The sequence below is a fragment of the Anser brachyrhynchus genome (genome assembly GCF_964034855.1).
Source record: "Anser brachyrhynchus genome assembly, chromosome: 2".
In the NCBI taxonomy this organism is placed as follows: domain Eukaryota; kingdom Metazoa; phylum Chordata; class Aves; order Anseriformes; family Anatidae; genus Anser; species Anser brachyrhynchus.
In genome coordinates, this window is record NC_137695.1 from 6,778,626 (window position 1) to 6,800,326 (window position 21,701).

The 21,701-nt window shown below is 48.3% G+C and overlaps 1 protein-coding gene and 2 long non-coding RNA genes across 5 annotated transcripts in view; 2 read left to right on the forward strand and 1 right to left on the reverse strand.

Annotated features, from left to right (window-relative positions):
- The window catches only part of LOC308190390, a 31,435-nt gene extending 26,428 nt beyond the window's left edge, over positions 1 to 5,007 (forward strand). The window contains exon 2 of the long non-coding RNA XR_013947148.1: positions 3,988 to 5,007. This is a non-coding gene — a long non-coding RNA (uncharacterized lncRNA). The remainder of the gene's footprint in view (positions 1 to 3,987) is intronic.
- The window catches only part of ACVR2B (activin A receptor type 2B), a 92,880-nt gene extending 84,279 nt beyond the window's left edge, over positions 1 to 8,601 (reverse strand). Inside the window, exon 1 of one of the 2 annotated variants that reach the window (XM_080581705.1) lies at positions 8,134 to 8,601. In XM_080581705.1, coding sequence (XP_080437831.1) covers positions 8,134 to 8,185 — 52 coding nt within the window. In that variant the 5' untranslated portion in view covers positions 8,186 to 8,601. The remainder of the gene's footprint in view (positions 1 to 8,133) is intronic. The other variant, XM_080581704.1, reaches the window with a different exon arrangement.
- A 159-nt stretch (positions 8,602 to 8,760) lies between these two features.
- Positions 8,761 to 20,731, forward strand: LOC308190392. 2 transcript variants are annotated; one of them, XR_013947150.1, is made up of 3 exons: positions 8,761 to 8,886; positions 11,731 to 11,966; positions 20,425 to 20,731. It is a non-coding gene; the product is annotated as an uncharacterized lncRNA (long non-coding RNA). The 2 variants fall into 2 exon arrangements; XR_013947151.1 differs by lacking the exon at positions 20,425 to 20,731 and adding an exon at positions 14,523 to 15,949.
- The last annotated feature ends 970 nt before the right edge of the window (positions 20,732 to 21,701 follow it).

The following is a 21,701-nucleotide window of genomic DNA, read 5'->3' on the forward strand; positions in this document are numbered from 1 at the left end:
AACTGGAGTGCACCAGAGCGCTGCCCAATAGCTGCTGGGCTGTAACTGGATACTCCCACCACGAAAACCCAAGGAGAGCTGAACTTCTCAGCCTGCACATCTATAGGAGAATTAGCATTCTGAAGCGATTAGTTACTCTCAGGAACTAAAGCAGGAATACAAAAGCCGGCTGTGTTTCGGTTGTCACATTGGGGAAAGAACCAAGACACCCACGAGCCGCGTGCGCCTGGGTTGTGCTGCCAGCTGGGTAGTCCCAAGTGAGCCGGCCAGGACAAAGTTCCCCACAAGGCTACCTCACTGAGCAGCCACGGCGTCACCCTGCTGGCTGCTGAGCCTTCTGCGAGCACACGTGGTAGCATCCCGGTCTCAAACAAGCAGCAAATGCCCAGCGCTCGAGCACAGGTGAGGGCAGCTCACAGCTCTCCTGACACCGGTACCGGTCCCCTTAACGGCTTCACTAAAGGAGTGCTCAGCTTTCTGCTGCCTCGACATCAACTCTGCGAAGCTTGAACGCACTCGTTTCAAAAAAAAAAAAAAAAAAAAAAAAAAAAAAGAGTATCGATAGCAAATAGAGCCCCAGGAGAGCGGCGGAGTTTGCAGGGCTCAGCTGAACTGCAAACAGCACCAGTCCGCGGGAGCGAGCCGGAGACTGCAAAACACGAGCAGAGCACTAAAAAGGCTTAAAAAACCTGAAATGCCCTCGTTTTATGAAACGCTTTTAAGAAGTCGCAAAAAGGAGACAGAGCTTGATCGAACACCTCTTCCCTTCCGACCCACGTTCCAATTCCTTCCTCCCCACGAACTCAAACCTGTCTGCAGAGGTAAATTAGGTACAAGTAAACTATTCCTAAAAGCCAAATCAAAAAAAAAAAAAGTTTCACACGTTATGTGATGCATTTTAAGCAGACAACGTTAGAGGAAAGAAGAGTTAGCTGCCCAGATTGACCATTCGATAAATCAGGCACAAATGGAGCTAACTTTATCCCTCTCATCCACTCAAGAGGCTTATAATCTCACACCTTGGAGCCATACATTAGGAATAAGCATTGCATTAACACTACAGTCACCGCACATAAAAGTTCAACTTTTGCCACCAGTTAGAAAGCCGGTTATATAATGGGAAAAGCTTTAAATAATAATAATAATAATAGTAGTAGTAAAAAAGAGAGAGAAAAAAAAAGGAAAGACAGTCACAACACCTAGGATACTACTGTGCAGTGGCAGCTACTGTGTACTTGTTAAAATGAGAGCCTTTGCTGCTGTGCTGGGGACAATTCGGCACAGGCCTAGGATGTCGGATTGCCCTGACAAGTGCCAGGGACATGCTCTTCCCTCCCAGTGCTGGTTCCTTTCTGTGCTCTTGTAGAGAAGTCGACTCTTCCAGCTTTACTGGATTCATGCACTGCCTCTGCTGCTGCGAGCCTCTTCTTCTACCGTTATCAAATGAGGGTGGAAATCAGATGTGAAGAGCAGAGTTCAAAACACAAGGCTGTATTCGCACAAGCATCCACTTGGATGGAAAATTAATACAGCTCAGACTGCAAAGCACCGCATCTTTTCACGAACACACTTTATTCTTCTTTAAATAAAGAGCAGGAGCGCATGTATGGACATGGCAGTATGAGACGGTGACAAGAAACAACACATTGATACATCTGGTATCATATGTTAACGTAGCACTCTGTCCTTTTTCCAGCAAATTTAATTCCAGGTGGATGAAAAAGGCTTATATAGTGGTCAGAGCTTGGGCCATGGGCCCACGAGCAACACGCTCGCCAGCATCCAACTCCCAGCACCTCAGGACAGTCATGGAAAAGGGCAGGTCCCCCAGTGCAAAACCGTGGTAGGTCTCTGCCTCGTTGGGTGTTAAAACAACAAATACAGGTTGGTAAACGTTTGTTGTGTCCCATAAATTGCATGCTGTAGGAATAGGACACAAACATACGCAGAGAGGGGTCTGACTCCTGTGCTCCCCTCAGCTCCTCCACCTCTGAGGCCCACCACCGCAGGCTGAGCCCTGCGGCCTCCTCCCCGAGCCTCCCCCCAGAGCCTCCCCCGGCCCAGAAACCCAACCTGCCCTGAAACAGCACACCACAACAGGCTGGCCACGGCGGAATTATTCATGACAGCGGGTAACTGGTGCCTTCACAAACAGGCTCAGCCTTTCCACCTTGCTGCTTTTCTGTTCAAACTCCCAAACCTCTGCGCGCAAACCCGACCCTGCTCACTGCCAGCCCAACCCAAAAGGAGCGGATTTTCTCCAAGAGCAAATTTTTTGCGTGACCTTGGGTGAGCCGTTCCCTGTTGCAGTGATTTCTTTCCATGCTTGTCCCCCAGGGCTCTGTGTCTTTGGGGCAGGGACCCCCTCTCCACACGAGCATCGCCTTGTAAAAGAGGAGCCATTTTTTGCCAAAGCACCTAGACATCAGTAACACTTTTTTCTTTTTCTTAAGTACCATGATGGACTGATGCCACATGCAATAATATAATCAGAGCGACAAAACTCGAATACTGGCAAAATAAGAGGCACTTGTGTGCTGGAGGGAAGTATATTATTATTTTACAGTGTACACTGACAATTGCTGCTCTTAACTTTTAGTTTGAATTGAAACCATACTGTACTAAAGAAGGAAGATGACAGAGAGAAAAGAACATGAAATTGGTGGAAAAGACCAACAGTTATATTCAAATCTAAGCATAAAATGTGCTGGGTCTGCAGAACGCAGGCAGAGTGTTTCATCTTTAATTTACTTCTCTGCTCCCTTGACTTCAACGGCTCCAAGAAAACTTACGAGGAAGGTTTAGGAAAGCAGGAAAAAAATAGCGATGTGTTTTTCTTTAAAACACCTGAAAGGAACAAACGACTAATGAGACTCAGAATTATTTCAGAGCGAAGGACTAATGAAGAAAGGATATTAGACATCAGTTGATCCTCAATGGTTAATGGAGGGGAAAGGCAGGGGAAGGAAGAACTTATACTGGTGCAGGCTGCGGCCACAAACACCTCTCTTAAACACATCCAATTTCACTGATGTGAAAATCTCCACATGAAGGAACAGGCGAAAAAGAGCTTAAGTGGGAACAGGGCGCAGAATGCCAAGTGCTACACTGAATAATTCAGGTCCAGGCAGCGCTATTGGCCAGGCAAGAAAATCACACCCCCCTGCTAGTTTTAAAATCAAAGGCCAAGAAGGGATAAAAGGGAAAGACAACACCTCTTTAAAGCAGAGATTTCACCCCGCGGTTCCCACTTCCCAACTTCCCACCCCGTTCTGGAGCACCCAGGTGCTGCGGGGACGCTGAGCGTGGCCCCGTGCTGCCGCACCGCTTCCTCCAGCTGTCTTTGGGAAGTGTTTCCTCCCTTCCCACCCTGCTCCACCACCCCCAAATAGAGGGGAAGCCCACCCCGAAGCAGATACCGACCCTTTGCAAGGAACAAATCGCCCTTCAGCGAAGGAAGCTGCCCAGGGAAAACCCATCAGGGCTTTCACTCGGGTCCTGATCAGGGCTGCACTCAACAGGTCATCAGCTCCCTGCCTCCAGCCTCCCCAAATCGCAGCACGCTCCTCCAGCGCTGGCTGCGGGTGTCTGGCCCCAAAGGGAAGCTGCTCTGCTTCTCCCTGGGGATGGGATTTCCAGCAAACTGCCTCAAGTTGGCCCTGTGCAAGCAGCAGCGGAGGTTATCGGGCGCTTCTGCAACTTTCAGAGCAGGGCTGTGATGTTAAGCTGGAAGTAACGGGCCTGGGTGCGGTGGGCAGGTGGTGCTGGATTTTAACAGGCCCGAAAGGTGCGGTGCTACCAGAACCCCACACAGCCCTCGCTCTGTCCCAGTGTGGCTCCAGGTGGTCAATAGTTATCAACAACAGAAAATTTTAGAAATCCTAGAACCAGGCCCTGAAACACGACAGCCAAAACCCTTGTCACTACAACACCCAGAAGTCCAATAACTTTGACTTCTTCCCTTTATTTTATTTAATTATTTTCCAGATGCCCTGCCTTTTGAGGAACAAACACCTTGAGCACAGAGCATGTAAGGACGCCTTCGCTGGATACCCAGTCTCAAACCACCTCTTCCTTCCACCTCCTTTGCTCTCGATAAACTACGACAGATGGCCGCTGATTCCTTTTACACCTGCAGCACTCCTGCAAGGGAACCGACCCCACAAAAGCGCAACGGCTCAGTCCCTGGGCTGGTCCAGCAGCAGTGGGGCTCCAAAAGCTGCTGCTGCTTCTCCATCCACCCACAGCACTGCATCTTCCCAAGGGCTGGGGAGGCCAGGATACCCCTTGGGGTTGATCTGCAAAGCACCGTGTGAGTGCCAAGGAAGGATGACGGTGGGAGGGAGGGAAGAGAACAAAAGTAAATAAATAAAAAGAAGAAAAAAAATCAAAAAAAAAAAAAAAGAAGTGAGGCTGGCCGGCTTCTTTCTTCTCTACCATCTATTCAGTGGCAGCAGGGGAGGTCTACAACTGTTGCGTCACGCCAAGCACAAAAAAACCTGACAAGCGTGTTTTAGCTGATGGAGACCAGACTGGACAGGAGGTTGGTGACAGCCCTAACGCGGAGAGCAAGAGCCCGCCGCTTTAATTGGCTGCCTCTCGCTGTCTCATCAAGCGAGCAGGGGTGTCACAGCCCCGATGGGCTGCTCGGAGACACGAGAAATGGCAGAAATTTCGGTGCGTGGATACTTGGGCTGACCGGCCGGGCCCACATCAGGCTCTCGCCCTGGTCCAGGGATCCTGAATTTGTGACCCTGCCCGAGCAGCAGAAGCATGTGCTGAAGGAACAGTGCAGGAGATGCTCTGAAATGGGGAGGGGGGAGAGGGAGGGGGACTAAACCCAGGCTGCGCAGGACCCAGTTTATAAATAATGCCACTAAAAATAATGCACCGCACCACTCGCGCCTTTACCACGGCATTTTCTTCTCCACGGAACTGTGACAATGGTTATCTCTGTGGTATAATTATCTGGATTTGATGACAGATTAAAAGAATATATATCTCAAACACCTGTTCAAGAGTTTTGTGTTTTTAAAGGCCATTGCCATTAACCTTGGGCCATACACTTCATTGTGTTTAATTAGCAAGCTAATGAAGCCAGTTTTATTCCCTTTCTCAAGCACAAGAGGATAAATACAAGACAGTGAAAGAGCAGACCAGATCCATTTGCAGCACAGTTCATTGCTGCATGGCATTACTTAAACTTGCACCAAAATAAAAGTAATGTAATGGCTCGGAAAAGCATGCTAGCAATGCATTCTGCAAGACAAATCCTTTTACACCTTCTGTATTTTCTATAGCTCCTAGATTAAAACATGATTTCTGAACATTTGGGCTGCAGAAAATTTGCAAACAAAGGGCTAAAAATGAACATAATGTTTTCCTCAATGAATCCTCAGTATTCCAAAAATTAAGCATAACAGATTTTTTTTTTTGATTTTTTTTAAAGAATAGCAGCCCGTGCTTGCTTTGTTACAGCCAGCCAAGGTAGCGATGAGAAGCATCAGCAATGGAGGTCAAGCGATTTTCGAAAAGCCCACCAGTTTCGCCCAGTCCTGACATGTACACACACAAAAGACATACTTCAAGCAAAGCCCAGCGCTCTGAAACCCCAGCAACACGCTGCAACTTTGGGTATTCAGGTTTGGTTTCGCTCCTTTTTTTTTTTTTTTTGACTGTGCAGCTTAAGGAAAAACTGGACAATAAAGATCACGTTGATAAATGCTCATAAATATCCCAAGAAATGCAGAAAAGGCTTTAAAAGAGAGGGAGGGATTTACAGAATTGCTAATGCACTGATTGAATGATCCAAGGGGACCCCTCCAAACAAACAGAGTAATATTCATTTTCTGGGGTTTCTTTATCATATTTTCGGGGGGGGATCAGCGTAGGTATGCCCGATCAGATTATCCTTTTTATAACATGATACATTTAAGAAGCTTTCAGGGTTAATTTTTTTTTTTAAAAGCAACTGTGGGTTTGTTTTTTTTTCCCTCCAAGTTAGGTTTCTGCCACTGTACAGACAGCTACAGGAACAGGTTAAAACCAAACCAAAACAAAAAAATCAAAACCAAAAACCCACCAAAACAAACAAACAAACCCACCCCAAACAAAAACAATAACAATAACAGAAAGAAAAAAAAAAAGGGAAACGACCCGGAAGCCATCTCTTTTATTGAATCACACGAGATAAAAGGATTCCAAGATATATGGAAAGAAAATACATTGACCATAAATCTCCCTTATGCACATAATAGAATTTTCCAGCCAAGAGAGCTGTTGTGCTGATAGCAACGCCGAGCCCCGCGACTGCTGATGGCACCGCACCGCCCGCTGGCTCCCAAATACCTGCCCTCCCAGCCCCGCGATGGAAATCCCAGCCCCTCGCCCCCCCCCCCCTTCCCAACACACGGAAACAAAGCTGCGCGCAAGTGTCCCAGCCACCAGATATTAAAAAAAAATAAATAAATAACAACAACAATAAATAAAAAAACACGCTGGCTTTGCCCATCATCAAATCCATTCATTTTTTTTTTTTTTTGCCTCCCCCCCCCCACACACACACACACCTTTCCTTTCGCTTTTCCCCTCCCACCCCTCCTCCGGTTTTGGGGTGAGTTTACCAAAAAAATGGCAATAATTAAGCGATGGCACCGTTTGTCATGCCAGAGGCAGGCGGTGGCAGCGCATATTTAATGGGCACTCGGAACAAAGGAAGCCCGGCTGCAGGAGAGCCCCGGGGCCGGCCCCGCTGGGGGGGGGGGGGGGTGGGAAGGGGGGAAGGGGGGGGGGTAAAGGATGAGGGACCCCCCCCCCCCAGCCCCCCAAAACACCTTTTCGCAATGCAATGAGAGCGAGGTGTTGGCGCCGAGGGGATCCCCCCCCGGCTGCAGCATCCCACCCCCTGCCCCTGGGAGCCCCCAGGAGGAAAGGTGCCCCCCCTCCTCGGGTGGGTGCCCCCCCCCCCCAATGTGTCCCCCACCTTGATGTGCCCCCCCTTTCTGTGTATGGGTGTCCCCCCCCCTCTCCGGGGGGGGTGTGCGGGGGGTGGAGAGTAACAAGTTACTGCCCAGCGCTGTCTCGGGGCAGGGGGTTATTTGGGGGGGGGGTCACCAAGGGGGGGGGGGCAAAAGAGCTGGTGTCCGTACACAGCCATAATAAAGAGTGAGGTAATAATAATAATAATAGTAATAATAGAGGAGGGAAAGAAAGCGGGGGGTAAAGGGACTTCAAGTGGAGGGGGGGGGACACAAGAGGGGTCCCCCCCCTTCCCCAGGGATGCTCTCCGCGGCGCCCCGGCCCTTTCGGTAACTCCCCCCCCGGCTGCAGCTGAACTTTGGGGTTCACGCCGGTCCCACAGAAGCGGAAGGACCGAAAGCAATCCCAAAGCTGACCACCCCCGTGCAACAAAAGCCTCATCCCCCGGGGGGGGGCGTGCTCCCCCCTACCCCCCCCCCACACACACACTCACACCCCTTTTTCCCAACTTTCTCCCAGCTCCCCGCAGCGCGGAGCGGCCCCAGTAAATGCTCGCTCCCTGCAAACAGCCGGCGGCCCCAAGGGGGACCCGGGGGGGTCCCATGGGTGCTGGGGGGGCTCTTCTTTGCCCCCCCAAGGCTTACACAACCGCAGCCCTACAGGAGCGGGGCGCACACACGGCACTACCTGAGCAGCTCCGGGGCACCCCAAAGGTCTCCTCCCGGTTGCTCCCAACTTGTTACCCCCCCGGACCCCCCCCGGCACCTTCCCACCTCCCCCGCCCCAGGACCACATACCCTTTTCTTTCTTTTTTTTTTTGTAAAGTTTCCTCGATATCTCGCCGTGTTTACATTGCCATTAATTCCCACAGCCTGCCTGAAAGGGAACAAAAAGCAGCACGGGAAGGCTCGTCCTGCGAGCGGGGGGCAGCCAGGAGGAGAGGGGCGAGAAAAAAAAATAATAAAGGGAAAAAAAAGGAAAGAAAATGAAAATCGCGGCGGGGGGGGGGGGGGCTGTTCCCCAATGGGTTGGGGTCTTCCCCCAGTCGGCCGGCCCGGAGGGTGGCTGCAAAGAATTGAACGGCCCATTCAATTCTGCATTTGGAGAGGCGACCGCAAGCCCGAGCGGGAGGTAAACACGCCGAAATGCTCTTACCTGCACAGAAAGTTCCACAAAGCAAGGCGAAAGTCAGCCACGAAGCGATCATAATTCCTTTTCCTTTATTTATTTTTTTTTTCCTCGTGCGCCCCTCTATCCCCAAGGGGAAAAAAAATAAAATAATAATAATAAAAAAAAAAAAGAGAGAGAGAGAGCGAAAGGAGGAGGGAAGCGAGGCTCTGCCCTCTTAAAAAAAAAAAAAAGAAAGAAAAAAGAAGAGAAAAAAAAAATCCCGAAAAATCGGATTTAATTCCTTCGCAGCTGCAAAATGTATCCAGTGGAGAGGAGCAGCCCCCCTCGCAGCGCCCGGCCGCCTCGACCTGCTCCTGCCCGGCCCCGGCGTTTGCTCCGAGCTTTCCAAGAGTTTCTTTCCCTGGGCTTTTGTGCTGGGAGCGCGGCGTGCACCACACACCGACTCCCCCTCCTCCTCCTCCTCCTTCTTCTCCTCCTCCTCCTCCTCCTCCTCCTCCCAACCCAGCCCCTCCGGCTCCCCCAGCAGCCCGAGCTCCCCCGCCCGCCTGCGCGCACCCCGCTGCGCTCCGCGCAATGTGCGCGCAGCCGTGCGCCAGGCGCTCAGAACCCCCCCCCCCTCGATTTTTTGGGATTTTTCCCACCACCACCACCTTTGTTTTTTTTTTTTTCCTGCAAGGCACGCTCGTTCCCAGCGCAGGCAAGAGAAACAGGGGAAGCGGCGGCGAAACTTTGCGAGGTTACGGCCCCTGGAAGCCCGGGGGGGTGCCGAGCTGCAAGGCAAGAGCCCGCGGAAGGGGCGCGCAGCGGGCGCGGGAGTTGCCATGTACACGGTGGGGGGTGGGGGGCAAAAATAAGATAAAATAAAATAAAAAATAATAAAATAATAAAAAATAAAATGAAAGAATAAAAATTAAAAAATAATAAAAAATAAAGGTTAAAAAAAATAAAGATTAAAAAAGCAGAAAAAAAATAAAGCGGGTGTCGGGGGGAGGTTTAAAAAAAAAAAAAAACCTGAACCGAGTCCAAAATGGCTTCTAAAAAAAAAAAAAAAAAAAAGGAGAAGGCGAAGCGGAGCCAGCGGGGGAAACCCGGATGTTTGATACAAAGAGGCTGGAGGGAGGCGGAGCGGCGCGGGGGCTCCGCGGCCGCTGAGTGGGGAGCGGGGCTGCCCGTCACGGCCGCGCCCCGCACGGGGGTGTAGGGGGGAAAAGGGGGCTCTGGGGGCCGAGGGGTGAAGCTGGGGAATGGGGGGAGGTGGTGGGAATAAGCTGTGTCCTGCTTGGAATAAAGCCTCGTCTTCCAGGCGTGGGGGTCCTGCTGCTGGTCAGCCTGCCCCGCAGCACCCCCGTGCCCAGAAATGTCCCCAGGGAGGCTGCAGGAGGGATGGGGACGGCAGCTGGGGATGGCAGCGCTGGAGAAGCACCTCGGCAGCCCCATTTTTCAGGCCCTTTCAGGGTTAATAGGGTTTTCTCTATTGCCAGGGCTACAGGAATTGAACTCTGCCTGCAATTTATTTTAATTATAACTAAATAACGCGGCGTTAGGGAGCCTGAAGGAATCTTAGGGGGAAGGAAGAGGAAGGGAAGATGCCAAAGTTCAGCTATGCCCAAGACTTTGGGGTGCAGAGACCCCATCACAGGACAAGGCAGATCAGCCTGATGACTGTCTGATGGGGAGCGAGGCTGAAAATATTCATAAAACCATTTGTTTTTCCCTCTGGAGGGAGATAAGAGTAAATATGAGTCACTCCTTCGAAAGTTTGAGAAACGTTTTGGTCCAAGAAGAAATACTTCAATATTTATTTATTTACGATGAGAAGCTCGCAGGAAAGTGCGGGAGGTTTTTGTGAGAGCTTGTAACCTCTTTGAAGCTGGAGGTTTGTTTTTCTGTCTGTATAACACCTGTGTAACAGGCTCTTAGCTGTGAATGGGATTCTTAGGTGGAGTTGCAATAAACTGATTAATAGTATCGTTCACAGTATGTTCGCTGTACGTACAGCGGAGTACCTCTGCAGGAATGCAGCAGTTGTGACTTCAACACCAGACTCTCAGGGAAAAGTTAGAGGTAGCACACACGTGGCAGGGCAACCTGTAAAGCTACAAAAAAGGGTCACGAAACTAATTTAGGTGTTGTGGGGTAAGAAGCAGCAAAGGCAAGCCCATGAAGAGTCGTGATGGGCAGGTGAGGAGGGAGCCAGGTCGTGTCACCTCGCTGCTCAGAGTGCAGGGAAAGCAAGATGGGGATGTGTCTGTGACAGGGCGGTCAGGGATCCATCCCTGGCCGTACAGAAACAGCTCTCACACGTTTGGGTTGGTTATTTTTTCTTAATCTGGGGGCACCCAGGGCTCATTTTGTCACTGAACCCTTGGGGGACAACGTGCTGGGAGGGCCCTGCAGGGTGTGACAGGGACAGCGGTGCAGGAAGAGGTGGGTGGCCTGGCCAGGGCAGGGCCTCGAGGGGAGAGACAGGGAACAGGCCGACGTTTCCTATAAGGCTGCTTGTTTCATTCGAGGGGTGCATTCTTAAATGAAACAGCTGAAGTATGGGGAGATGTGTGGGACAGGAAAACGTGACCCATTCCTCGGTGCTGGCATCCACATGGATAGCCACAAGGAGATGTTCGGCGGACGGGCGGCGCGGCCTGGCTGAGGCAGCACCCGCTGAAATGCTCCCCGGCCAACGCCACTCCTATTTCTACACCCTATAAAAAAGCTCCTTTCCCGGCACCCAAATTTGTGCTCTACAGGCAAAGATCTCCATAGACAGATATCATCGTTTTTGAGGAAACAGGCCTGGTATTCTTTGGCCATTGTCCTGAGGCCTCCACGCACGTGGCCATTTGTGCCTAGGCACCCTGCCACGGGCACCACAAGGAGCAGAGGCTGAGAGCCAGGCCCCAGGGTGATTTTCTCCTCGGTGTGAATGGCACCCCGAATTTTCCTTAGTCCCCCGAGCAGTCCGGCGGCTGGCTGCCTTGCTTACATTGTTTCACAGGGAGCCGTTTGCTGGCCTGAAAAGCTAAAATGTTTTCTCCTCTTGCAACTTGAACACCCAGGACTGAGCATTGCGCTGGGGATAGTGTTACAGCCTCAGCCAGATGACACTTGAAAACTTCGCCAGCCTCCAAGAATTTCGGAAATGGCGGTGAAGAAAGGTAGCAAGCTGTAAGAGCAGGGCCCTTACAAGCGGTGTTTTCAAGAGCTTTTTCCTGTTTCCAGTTATCATTAGAGCTGTGCAGCTCAGACCGTTTTTAAATAATTACACTTAGCAGTTAAAAAACTCTCCTGCGCTAAAATAAATTTTAGCTGATGGTTTTATGCTTCACAGCATCATATGACACTCAATCTTTCTCGCGTGACTGTCAGAACAAGTCAAATTCATGTATTTTGATACCCCGCACGTGATAAAGATACTTGGATCACTTAAGCCTGTATGAAACTGCAGTGCTCACATGTCATTTATCTTAAAATCCTATTGTAGCTCTTGTGAAATGTAATTTCTTCAGCAAATGGAAATTTATACTGACAGAGGTGTTATAAAGCGTGGAAAATACTGGGGTAAGGGGACCCAATGTTTCCCTTATCCCTTCCTGTATTCACTGGCATGGATTTATTTTGCAGCTCATGGTTCATTGCAGGGTGCGGAGCCCTAACGCAGTAGCAGTGACCCCTCTGCAGGCCTGTGAAGCCAAACCTGTGCTCCTTGCAGCAGGTGAGAACCACATCCTGGGGCCCCAAGACAGCAACCTGGCTTCCCATGCTGGTTCCTAAAGCAGACACTGTTCGTAGGAAAACATCCAGCCTAAAGAAGCTACCAGCACCTCTCAGCCTGTACCTTCCCATTTCAAAATGCATGGGTAAGAGAAAAAAAAAAAAAAAACTAAATATATATATATATATTATATATTAATAACTTCGAGTAAATAAATTGTCACTTTACACGTTGTATTGTAATACAGCTCATTGCAGTAATACCCAACCCACACTACGGAGCGGTTTCTCAATATAACAGTACTCGAAGTTGTCAGTTGTAATTAGGAAGGTTTTAAAAGCACAGGCCAATTAATATGGCAGGGCGGTGTCGCATGCTTATCAGCACACGGAGGAAAGGTGGTTTTGCTCCAGGTCTTTATCTGTGCTGTGTGGCAATGCAGGAGTTGCGCAGTCGGTGCCTCACCTGCAGGATTTCCCAGGAGGATGCATACCTGCTATCGGCCTGACTCTGCTCCCGGTGGCTTTGCATAACTTTAAAAGGCAGATTTTAACCTTCCTCGGCTTTCGAAGGAGCTGCTGGTGTCACCTCTCCGTAACACGGCTACAATTAACTTTGCTGGAATTTCTATATTTGAAGCAGCTTTAAATTAGAGCCTGGACCTCCAGACGTTCCTGCATATGGTCTCTGCTGCTGTCTGAACGAGCCCTTGATTTTCGCACTAAAAAAGCCCACCCACGTTGCCAAATTTGCCCTTTGCGGTCTGGCTTCAGTGAGGCCGGTAAAAATAGTGAGTGGTAGGGCAGACAGAGCGGGCCCTAAGCAATACGGCGCTATTTTCAATAGCTTTTCTTAGCTCCAGACTAAAGAGCAAGGCATCAGATGTTGACAGACCGGGGGGAGACATACCAAGAAAAGGGATCTGCTCCCAAGATACCCAAAACCCAGTAGTTTTGCAGGTCACCAGAATTTGAGCTCTTCCCTGTTGTTTTTATTATATTGAGGTGTAAATTCCAGCAGCCAGCATGTGTCTTCTGGCACACGATGAAGCTTTGTTCCCGTTGGATCCTTAGCGCCGCTTTACTCATCCACGAATTTTGCTAGGGCTTCTGGGGCATAGCTCGTTATTTTTACTGCTGTAAGCAGCAGCATCGATGTGTAATTATTTCCCTTTAAATCCAGGGACACTTGCCCGGACTGTGGGTGGGGAAGTTAATTGCGAGGAGGCTCCAGAGGGCTGCCAGCACCCAGTGCTGGCAGCACTGTTACCGTGTTACCTCCCCAAAAAAGCAGAGTCCCAGCTTTAATCCTTACCTCGAGCCCTGCCAGCTAGCTGGGAACCAACCATACCCATGCTCAAGTTGGAGACTTCTGCACTCAGACAAGGATTATGGACATCATATGACTAATTCTGCAGTGACGGTATATGCTTAATCGGTAAAGGGCTGCATTTTCTATCTTTTTTTAACCTAGGACATAGCATCAAAGTCTGCCTAATACTTGAGGTTCCTTTCAGGTGTTTTCTTCATTGAGATTCACTGTACTTAAGGTTATGTGGTTGCTGGTTTTATCTTATTAGACTTTTGTCTGTCAGGCGTTTTAGTGATGAGATGACAGCATTCAAATGACCCCAAAACACCAGGCTGTGCTGCTCTCACCATGGGGGAACGTCCCTGCACTGCATGGACTAAAGCTCTTTTTGCAGCAGCTGGCCAGGGCTCAGAAAAAGCTGAGTGGTTCTGGAAGTGGATTCCTGTACCTCACTTCAGACATTCCCATTAACATCTTGGTTTCAAGCCCTCTGCCTCAGTTTCCCTGTAAAATACAAATACGATGGTTTCACTATTGTTGATGTTTACCTCCTGAAAACTAAACCTACCTAACTTTCCAGAGTGGGCATTGCAGAGTTGAAGTCAATGCTTCTTAAACTCAGTGGAAGGAAGATATTTCTAGCATCTTAACAATTTAAACAGATTACCAAGTGCTGTGGCAGTAAAACCCCTTCCACTCAAAATGCTTAAGACTGCCTGCATGTTCTGAACAGGTGGTTGCAACACCAAAACCAAGTCTTTGGGATAACCATAGTGAGTGTGACAGCCTCTAGAAATGGGATTCTATTAATGTCTTTCTCTGTGCCCATAAAACACACCACACTCCTTTCACGAAAGGCTGAAGATAAATAGAGGTCCCACCATCAGAACTTTTTGCTCCCATAGAGATTGTCTATGAAGCCTCTGCATGAGTTGGGCAAGCAGCAAGGACAGAAAAAAAATCTTCCCATTGTCAGCATAACGCCAGGATGCAATGCTGGGAGCCTGGGGCTGGGGTGAGGACCCCCCAGGTCCCTCTGGTCGTTCAGCTCTGCCTTATGCAGCAGCTGCTGGTGCTGATACTGGCTGGGGCAGCGGGCAGAGGGTGAGTGTGAAGCATCCTCTGGGCTTGGAGTGTGTTAGGAGCAGGTCAGGGCAGCATTAAGTGCCACGCTCATTTGGGTGCCTGCCAGCAGATCCTGCAGGGTTTAGCAACACCTAAAAATGAGCCTGGGAATGCAACAGCCCTTCAGCTGTGAGAAGAACGTGTTTGATTGCTGCCCATAGGCTGGTCCCTGAAACTCCACTTGGGTTACCACCCTCTATAAAAGAGGACAGTAGGTATTTACCCACATTGTCTTTATCTGTTGATATTTTACCTGAAAATGCAGGTGTTTTAAAGTGCATTCGGGAGCTACAGAGCCAAGACCTGTCATCTCTCCAGCTCCCTCGCCCTCCTCCCTCCCCAGGTGTTCAGCTGGCAGAAGAACATCTTTCAAATTCCAATTTTTATTTAAAAGCCCAGACTTGGCATTTTTAAACCACTTGCAATTAAGCTCTAACAATGGGAAGGTTCGTACAGAGGCACCGTGCCTCTGAAATCGCTCTGCCTGCAAAATACTAGCAGCAACATTTCAACGAGAAGCATCCCCATCCCTCCTGCCGGCCGGCCAAAACGCCCGCAGCCAGCTGGACTGCGCTGGGGGTTTGGCTTTCAGCACCCTTTACCTGTGGCCTTGTGCCTCCCGACACGCTCGAGGCATGCATGGAAGGACCAATAAAATATGTCCCGGAGTGTTTGGTGTATTTTTAGAGTTTGTCCCGGATTATTGGCCTTTGTCCCAGATTTCAGCGGTTAGGGTATAAGAATGCCCGGTGGGGCCAAGTGCTTCCTGCATTGCTCTCATGAAGGCTTGACTCAGGAAAAATACCCTCTTGGAGAAGGCAAATAATTAAGTTTTTGTGGCAAATACTCTGCTGCCATTAGCAGGAGGTGATAAACACTCAAGACCACAGTATAAATAGAGCAAGGCAGATGCATGGAGCTTTAAAGTGCAACATTACTGTGTTACATGGTATTGAGTAATAAATTGGGCATCTCTAGCGTGGTGGTTTTCCTTGGGTCCAGGGGTTTCTTTTACAGCATAAAGCGGCTGTCTCTGCTTATCCTCATGGGGGAATGCTGCTGTAAACTGCCTGGAGGAGGCTCATCTCCATGTATTGGCAGCTGGTGATGTACACGTGGGGAGCAAGCATTGAAAGAGATCTTTCTCTTTCGATGGAAAGGGCTCCCTGCTGGGCTCATCCCAGCAATTCCCAGGTTTCACAGACTTCCACAAGGGCCTTACGTCTTCACCGTCCTATCAACTGCTTCTTGCCCAGATGCTCAAATGCATTGTCTCAGCAAATCTCTATTTGCCTAGCTTCATACCACATGTCATAAAAGTACCAAGTGTAAAAACTATTCTGTTAAGTTTCCCATCACTGGTCTGTCTGTTTTCCAGGCAAGAGTGACACATTGCCAATACGGGTGTAGGTAAAGCACTGCTGCTTGTGAGAAGAACCTGGTCTGCTTCCCAGCCCTCCACAGAGTTCATCTCTTGTACATTTTGGCCTGTTATCGGTGAGAAATGCATTCACGAGTGAGAGCAGCCAGCCCTGCTGGCTGCGATGCCAGGGGATCGTAGGTTCCTGGCACGGGCAGTGCCTCTCCATGTGTTTAGCAAGAACCTCAAGGTTTAGTCTATTTTTAGGTCTCTTGGTGTCCCCTAAACTGGGATCAGGTCCTTTGGAAAGAACACTGCACTTCACACCTTGACTTTTCTGGCCCCATATCCACTCGGCCGCTCTTGCTCCCAAAGGCCACTGATCTCATTCTTTGTTTTTGTCACCAAGTGCCACTCACTTGTGTTGAGAAGCAAGAGCTGGAAGCAGGGATGTCATCAATAATCCATCGAGTGACCAATGTTTTCCCGTTGTTGTAGCCTAGCCATGCTGAGGGATAGTGCACAGACACTTAATTATCTCCCCTACCATAATTTAAATGATTGCAGCTACGAACATCAGATCTGAAAAGATTTCAATAATAATGAAGGGAGGAGAAAGATTCAAACCCTATGCCAGGGATGGCATGGGACAAGGATGAGAAGGTTGAAGGATGTATGGCAAAAGAACTGGGGATGTTCTGGTGGCCTGGGTTCCAGCTCGAGGTTCTGCAGGATCTCTGATAAGCTTTGCTTTACTTATCTCTTAAGTCCTGATCAGAATGGGAACAACGGGCTTTATCCACAGAAGTAATTAAAATGTTGCACTCCCTGTCAGGAGAGTTAAAATCAATTTCTCAAATACAAGACGAGGAGCAATTGGCTGGACTGCTGTCGTGCGGAAAGGATCCAGGGCTGTGATGCTTAGGAGCTCTGCAGGAATCCAGCACTGCTAAAATCCTGCAGCGGTGCTGGGATCCTGTTCGGAGGGGCACCCCACAAGAGGCACGGGACAGTCTCTCCAGTCAGCCTGGCAGAGGCAGGGGCTTGGCTCAGCAACAATTTCCACACCTCGGGAAAGATACGGCTCAGCTGGGAAAAGCCCAGAGAGGTGCAAAAGGAACAACTGGAGGTGTAGAAAACCTAGCTTTGAGGAAAGGCTGAGGGAAAGAGAAGCGTGTGGTCTGACGGGGGGACTGGGATGAAACAAAGCACGTTGCCAAATACATGCAAGGCACAATGTGTCCTCGTATCTTCTGCTAGTAGGGTGAGTGATGGGCTTAAGCCTCAATGGGTAAGGTGCAGATAAAACATCAGGAAAAACGCCAGTGCTAGGAATAGTACAGCATGGGGATGTACTCCTGTTGTCACTGCAGGTTTTAGACAAAGACCATGCAGGGATGGTCCTGGTGGTACCGAAATCATTGGAATTCAGCACTGCAGTGCTTGGGAGGACCTGCAACAGCAGTAACCTCTATTTGCAACCGAGGAGATCACCCTGTGCATGTTCAGCTGCTGTGCAGCTCCCAGGGCTGTGGGGTACGGGCACAAGTTAACAGATACATGTGCCATAGCCACAGAAGTTAGTTATTTGAGATTATTAAAAATCCAGCCTCTCTTTGACAAGCAAACAGTGCAGATGAGCAGAGCATTTCCGTGTGAAATGCTGCAAAGAAATATCAGTTATGTTTAGTGTAACAGAGGCACAAAGAAAATCTCATTAGAACCCACTGACAATGATCTGTTATAAAAGGAACAGAAGCAATTTGTGAGCTCTATGAAAAATAAAGTACATCTCTGTTCTGCCCTGTTCTCACAGTCTGCTGCTACTTTAGGACAGATTTCCAGCGAGCAGGATCTGTGCCTTCTTGCTTAGTTAGCTCTTATACATCACATTTTATTTGCTAGGAGACTTGAACGATAAACAGCAAACACTCTTGTTCCTATTTTAAACACATGGTAACTGCAGCACAGAGAAATAAAATGACTTGTTCAGGGTCACAGAGCAATTTTGTGGCAGAGCTAGGACCAGAACCCAGCTCTCTTGTTCCCAAACCCATCTGCCAGCCTTCAGCTTTCCACTGACCCTGGATTTCAATCGCCTTCCAGGGAAGGCTGTTGGTGTCTTCCAGTTGACTTCCATGGGAGTAATGCCAGGTACCAAATGAAGTCACTGGGAATATCAGTGCAAAAGAAGCCAACGTTAGATGCAAGGAGAGAACTGATGGAAGGGGAAAAAATAGATTTTACAGAAAAAGGAATAAGTTCTGATGTCGCTTCCATAATATCATTCTGCCTTTAATTTGTGTCTGGTCAAAATTAAAAAAAAATAGATTGCTAATATTAATAGATGAAATGAATCTTGAATTTTATAATAGTGGAGGAAATGAAAGGACCAAAGTGATATTGTGTTGTTAACTGAGATTTTAATAATGATTCTGTCCTCAGTTGGTGCATTTATTCCACAGAAAGTAAATCATTAATGAAGAGGGAGTGGAAAACAGTTTTATGGTGATGGATTTTTGCAAGAAAAGTTGAATTTTGCTGAACTTCTAGAAACTCTGCAATATGCCTTCAGCTCCAAAACCAAAAGACAAACATCTCAAAAACAGTCCATAGAGATGGGATTTGGCATGGTATCTGCCTGGGTTAGGATGGAGCAATGCCTGTGGCTCCTCTCCAAGAGAGCTGAGGTGGATGGAAGAGTTAGGTTGGAGGTGTCGTTTTCGATGGAGAAAGGAAGGTTTGAAACACCACAGGCTGGTTGTGTTCTTATAAGATGGCCCCTAGAAAATCTAAACTGAAGGAGCCCACAAAATGGGCTCTTCCTACAGTTTTTGTGGACTTTTGTGAGATTTTTACACCTTGTCCCCTACAGAGGATGGGTGGACTCCAACCATGCTTAGTCCTGTGAGGGTGTTTGACTTCCCAGGTGAAGAAAGAATCCGCCAAAGTCACTGTGTCCAACGGCAGCTCTTGTCCTACCCACCTCTACCTTCAACTACCTCCAAGGATTCCCCAAACCAGCCCCACCCCAGAGCAGCAGCTCATTTCACACCAAGCTCCTTGAACTGTCAAGTACAGGGAGGATTTCAGGCTCAGAGTGGTGGAGAAAAACATCTCTGTAGCTGGAATTTGGGGCCTGAAAAAAACAAATATGGAACATACATGCCTGGGTGTGCATGAAAGAGGTGGGGGAAAAGAGAGAATTCCCCTGATTCCTTAATGAGCACAACACCCCAATGCTGAAAGTAGAAATTTGCAAATTAAACAACATTTTTGTATTTAAATTATCAAATCAATAAAGAGATACAAACATTAAACAACATTATATGAGAGCCTGGAGTGTCACCACAAAAATTAAGACTATGTAATTAAAAGTACAATGCAATTTGTTTTTATATCGTTCTTCATTCCAATCAACAAATCTTATTACTTACCCAAAAATGTAAAGCAGACTGCAAACTAATTTAAAAGATGAAGACAAAGTGGCTACTGAAAAACCTATGTTTCTTGGTCCCTTAGATCTGGCAGCTGTCATGATTTAATATTTTAACTACTGTAATAGGTTATAGTGCTGAAGAAAAGTGCATTAATTACTATGGGAAACCTAAAAAAAATCTAATTAAGAAGAATGAAATCATTCTTATTGACTGGGAAAAATAAAACTATGTAAAGGGAAATGAAGGATGAAAAAAACCAAAGACAAATACTAATAGATGTGGTCTGCGTGGGGTAGGAAACACAGTTCTGGTGTTGCTGGGGGTGTGGATTTGAATCTGGCGAGAGACCGTGGTGTGCCATGGCTAAAGCATTTCTCCGGTACCTCACCCACTGGAGGCACCCTCTAATCAGTTACAGGGTAGGGATTTGCGTTTGCTCAATGTGTCCATGCAGAGCCAGCCCCACTGGCTGTTTCTGAAACACCAAGCCAAGAGCAGGAGATTGCCCTGCATTGCTAGATACAGTACAGCTAACAAAATAGTAACCTCAATAGTTGCCATACTTCCAAAGGGTCACAGAGGACACGTTTAAGAAATCAGTCCTGTGTCCCAAACCATGCAATAAGCCATGCCCGGGGACACAGTAAGGTTGAAACTCCATTGGCAAATGCAAATCTCCCTTTCAATTAGCCATGGATCTTTGAAGTGATGTAAATGCAGCCTCTCTGTGTGAAGTACCCACCACCTCCTTTGCTCAGGCCCGGCTAAGGTTGGTTGGGTTCCCTGTGTGTACCTGCAGGGGATGCCCGGGGACTTAGGTTTTTTATAGAGGCAGGCACATCGTGTAGCTTCCACAAACATCAGCCCAAAATGTTAGGAAGTGTTTGACCCCTTTTTCCATATATGAATTTAGGTGGGCATGTGGTTTTGTCATTTTGTCTGACTGGGTGCTGGGGCTGTGATTCTGAGCTTTCATCCTCATGTGGAATAAGGGTGGATGTATTTCATGACCTTGAGCATTCTCATGATGGGCAAACTATTTCCTGTCCAGCTTTAACTGCCCTCATTGCCAAAGATCCCATGGATTTTGAAATATCTGTGGATGTTAAAAAGGAGGATGCCGTAGGGTCAACAGCTACACTAAGTGTTTAAACAAATACTTGCATTGTCATTACTTCAGCTGATATCGGTAGCATTAATGCATTCTCAAGCCAGAAGTTCTCCTTTGATCACTTATATTTACTTCACAGATAAAATAGGCTACAGCAGCTCAGCCAGTTATCTTGTACCGAATCTGGTAGCTTGTACATCATTAATACCTTCAAATATGAAAAATTACTGGTATAAATTTTGAACAACCCTTCCAGGATTACAAATCTTCATCCAAGGCAAGAGGACTTGTCTGAGGAATAAGGACTTAAAGATTCAATGAGCACGTACCATGCCAGAGAGGAAGAAACCAAGTGAAATCTTCACAATGATGCTATTATGGATACGTGCTTGCATGGAAAGCCAGTAGAAGGGCACTGCACCACCTCAGCTATATTCTGGTGATATTCCTGACACCCACAGTTGCACAGCTCTTTGCTCAAAGGTAAGCACGTTCCCCTTTCCCACCCTCACCCACAGGAAACAAGGTCATGCAGCAGTAAGCGTAGGCAGGGATTTTTTTGCAGGGGGTTTTGGTTGACTGGGGGTCATTTCACAGCACAGAAACATTTGAGCAGTGATGGCTTTTGATTAGCAAAAAAATAAATAAAATTATGTCAAACCTTGCAAAACACAGAAGGATTACTCATGAAGGGTATCACGTAGACCATATGTAGATATCTACACAAGGATTGCAGAAACAGCCCTTAGTTATGAAACAAGAAAATAAGCAAAGACTCAATTCACATCTGAGGGAAAGAGAAAAGTTGGGTGTTTTTTTGGTTGGTTCAGTTGGGTTGTGGGTTGTTTTTTGGTTGGTTGGTTGGTTTGGTTTTTATCTAGGAGTGTCCACAGGCTTCAACCTCCTCGGCAATGGGACCACACGCTACCTTTCCAGGACCTGTAGACATTAGAACATTGCATGGTCTGGCCTGAGCATGACCAGACACCCAGGACTGATGTGATCCCAATGCAAAACCCATTTTGAGTCCTGTGTCCTTGACACGTGAGTAGGTCTGGGTGGGTCTGGGGACACACTGGAGGACCTGGTGCTGTGGGCTGTTGATCGGGGTGGTATGTTTTTGAGTGTGGGACTGCCACCTGTCCTCTGCTCTGGCATCTAAGGCTTTTGACACCGTTCCCCACAACATTCTCCTCAAGAAACTGGCTGCTCGGGGCTTGGACTGGCGTACGCTTCGCTGGGTTAGAAACTGGCTGGATGGCCGGGCCCAGAGAGTTGTGGTGAATGGAGTCAAATCTGGTTGGAGGCCGGTCACTAGTGGAGTCCCCCAGGGCTCGGTACTGGGGCCGGTCCTCTTTAATATCTTTATTGATGATCTGGATGAGGGCGTCCAGTGCACCCTCAGTAAGTTTGCAGATGACACCAAGCTAAGTGCGTGTGTCGATCTGCTCGAGGGCAGGAAGGCTCTGCAGGAGGATCTGGATAGGCTGGAGCGATGGGCTGAGGTCAACTGCATGAAGTTCAACAAGGCCA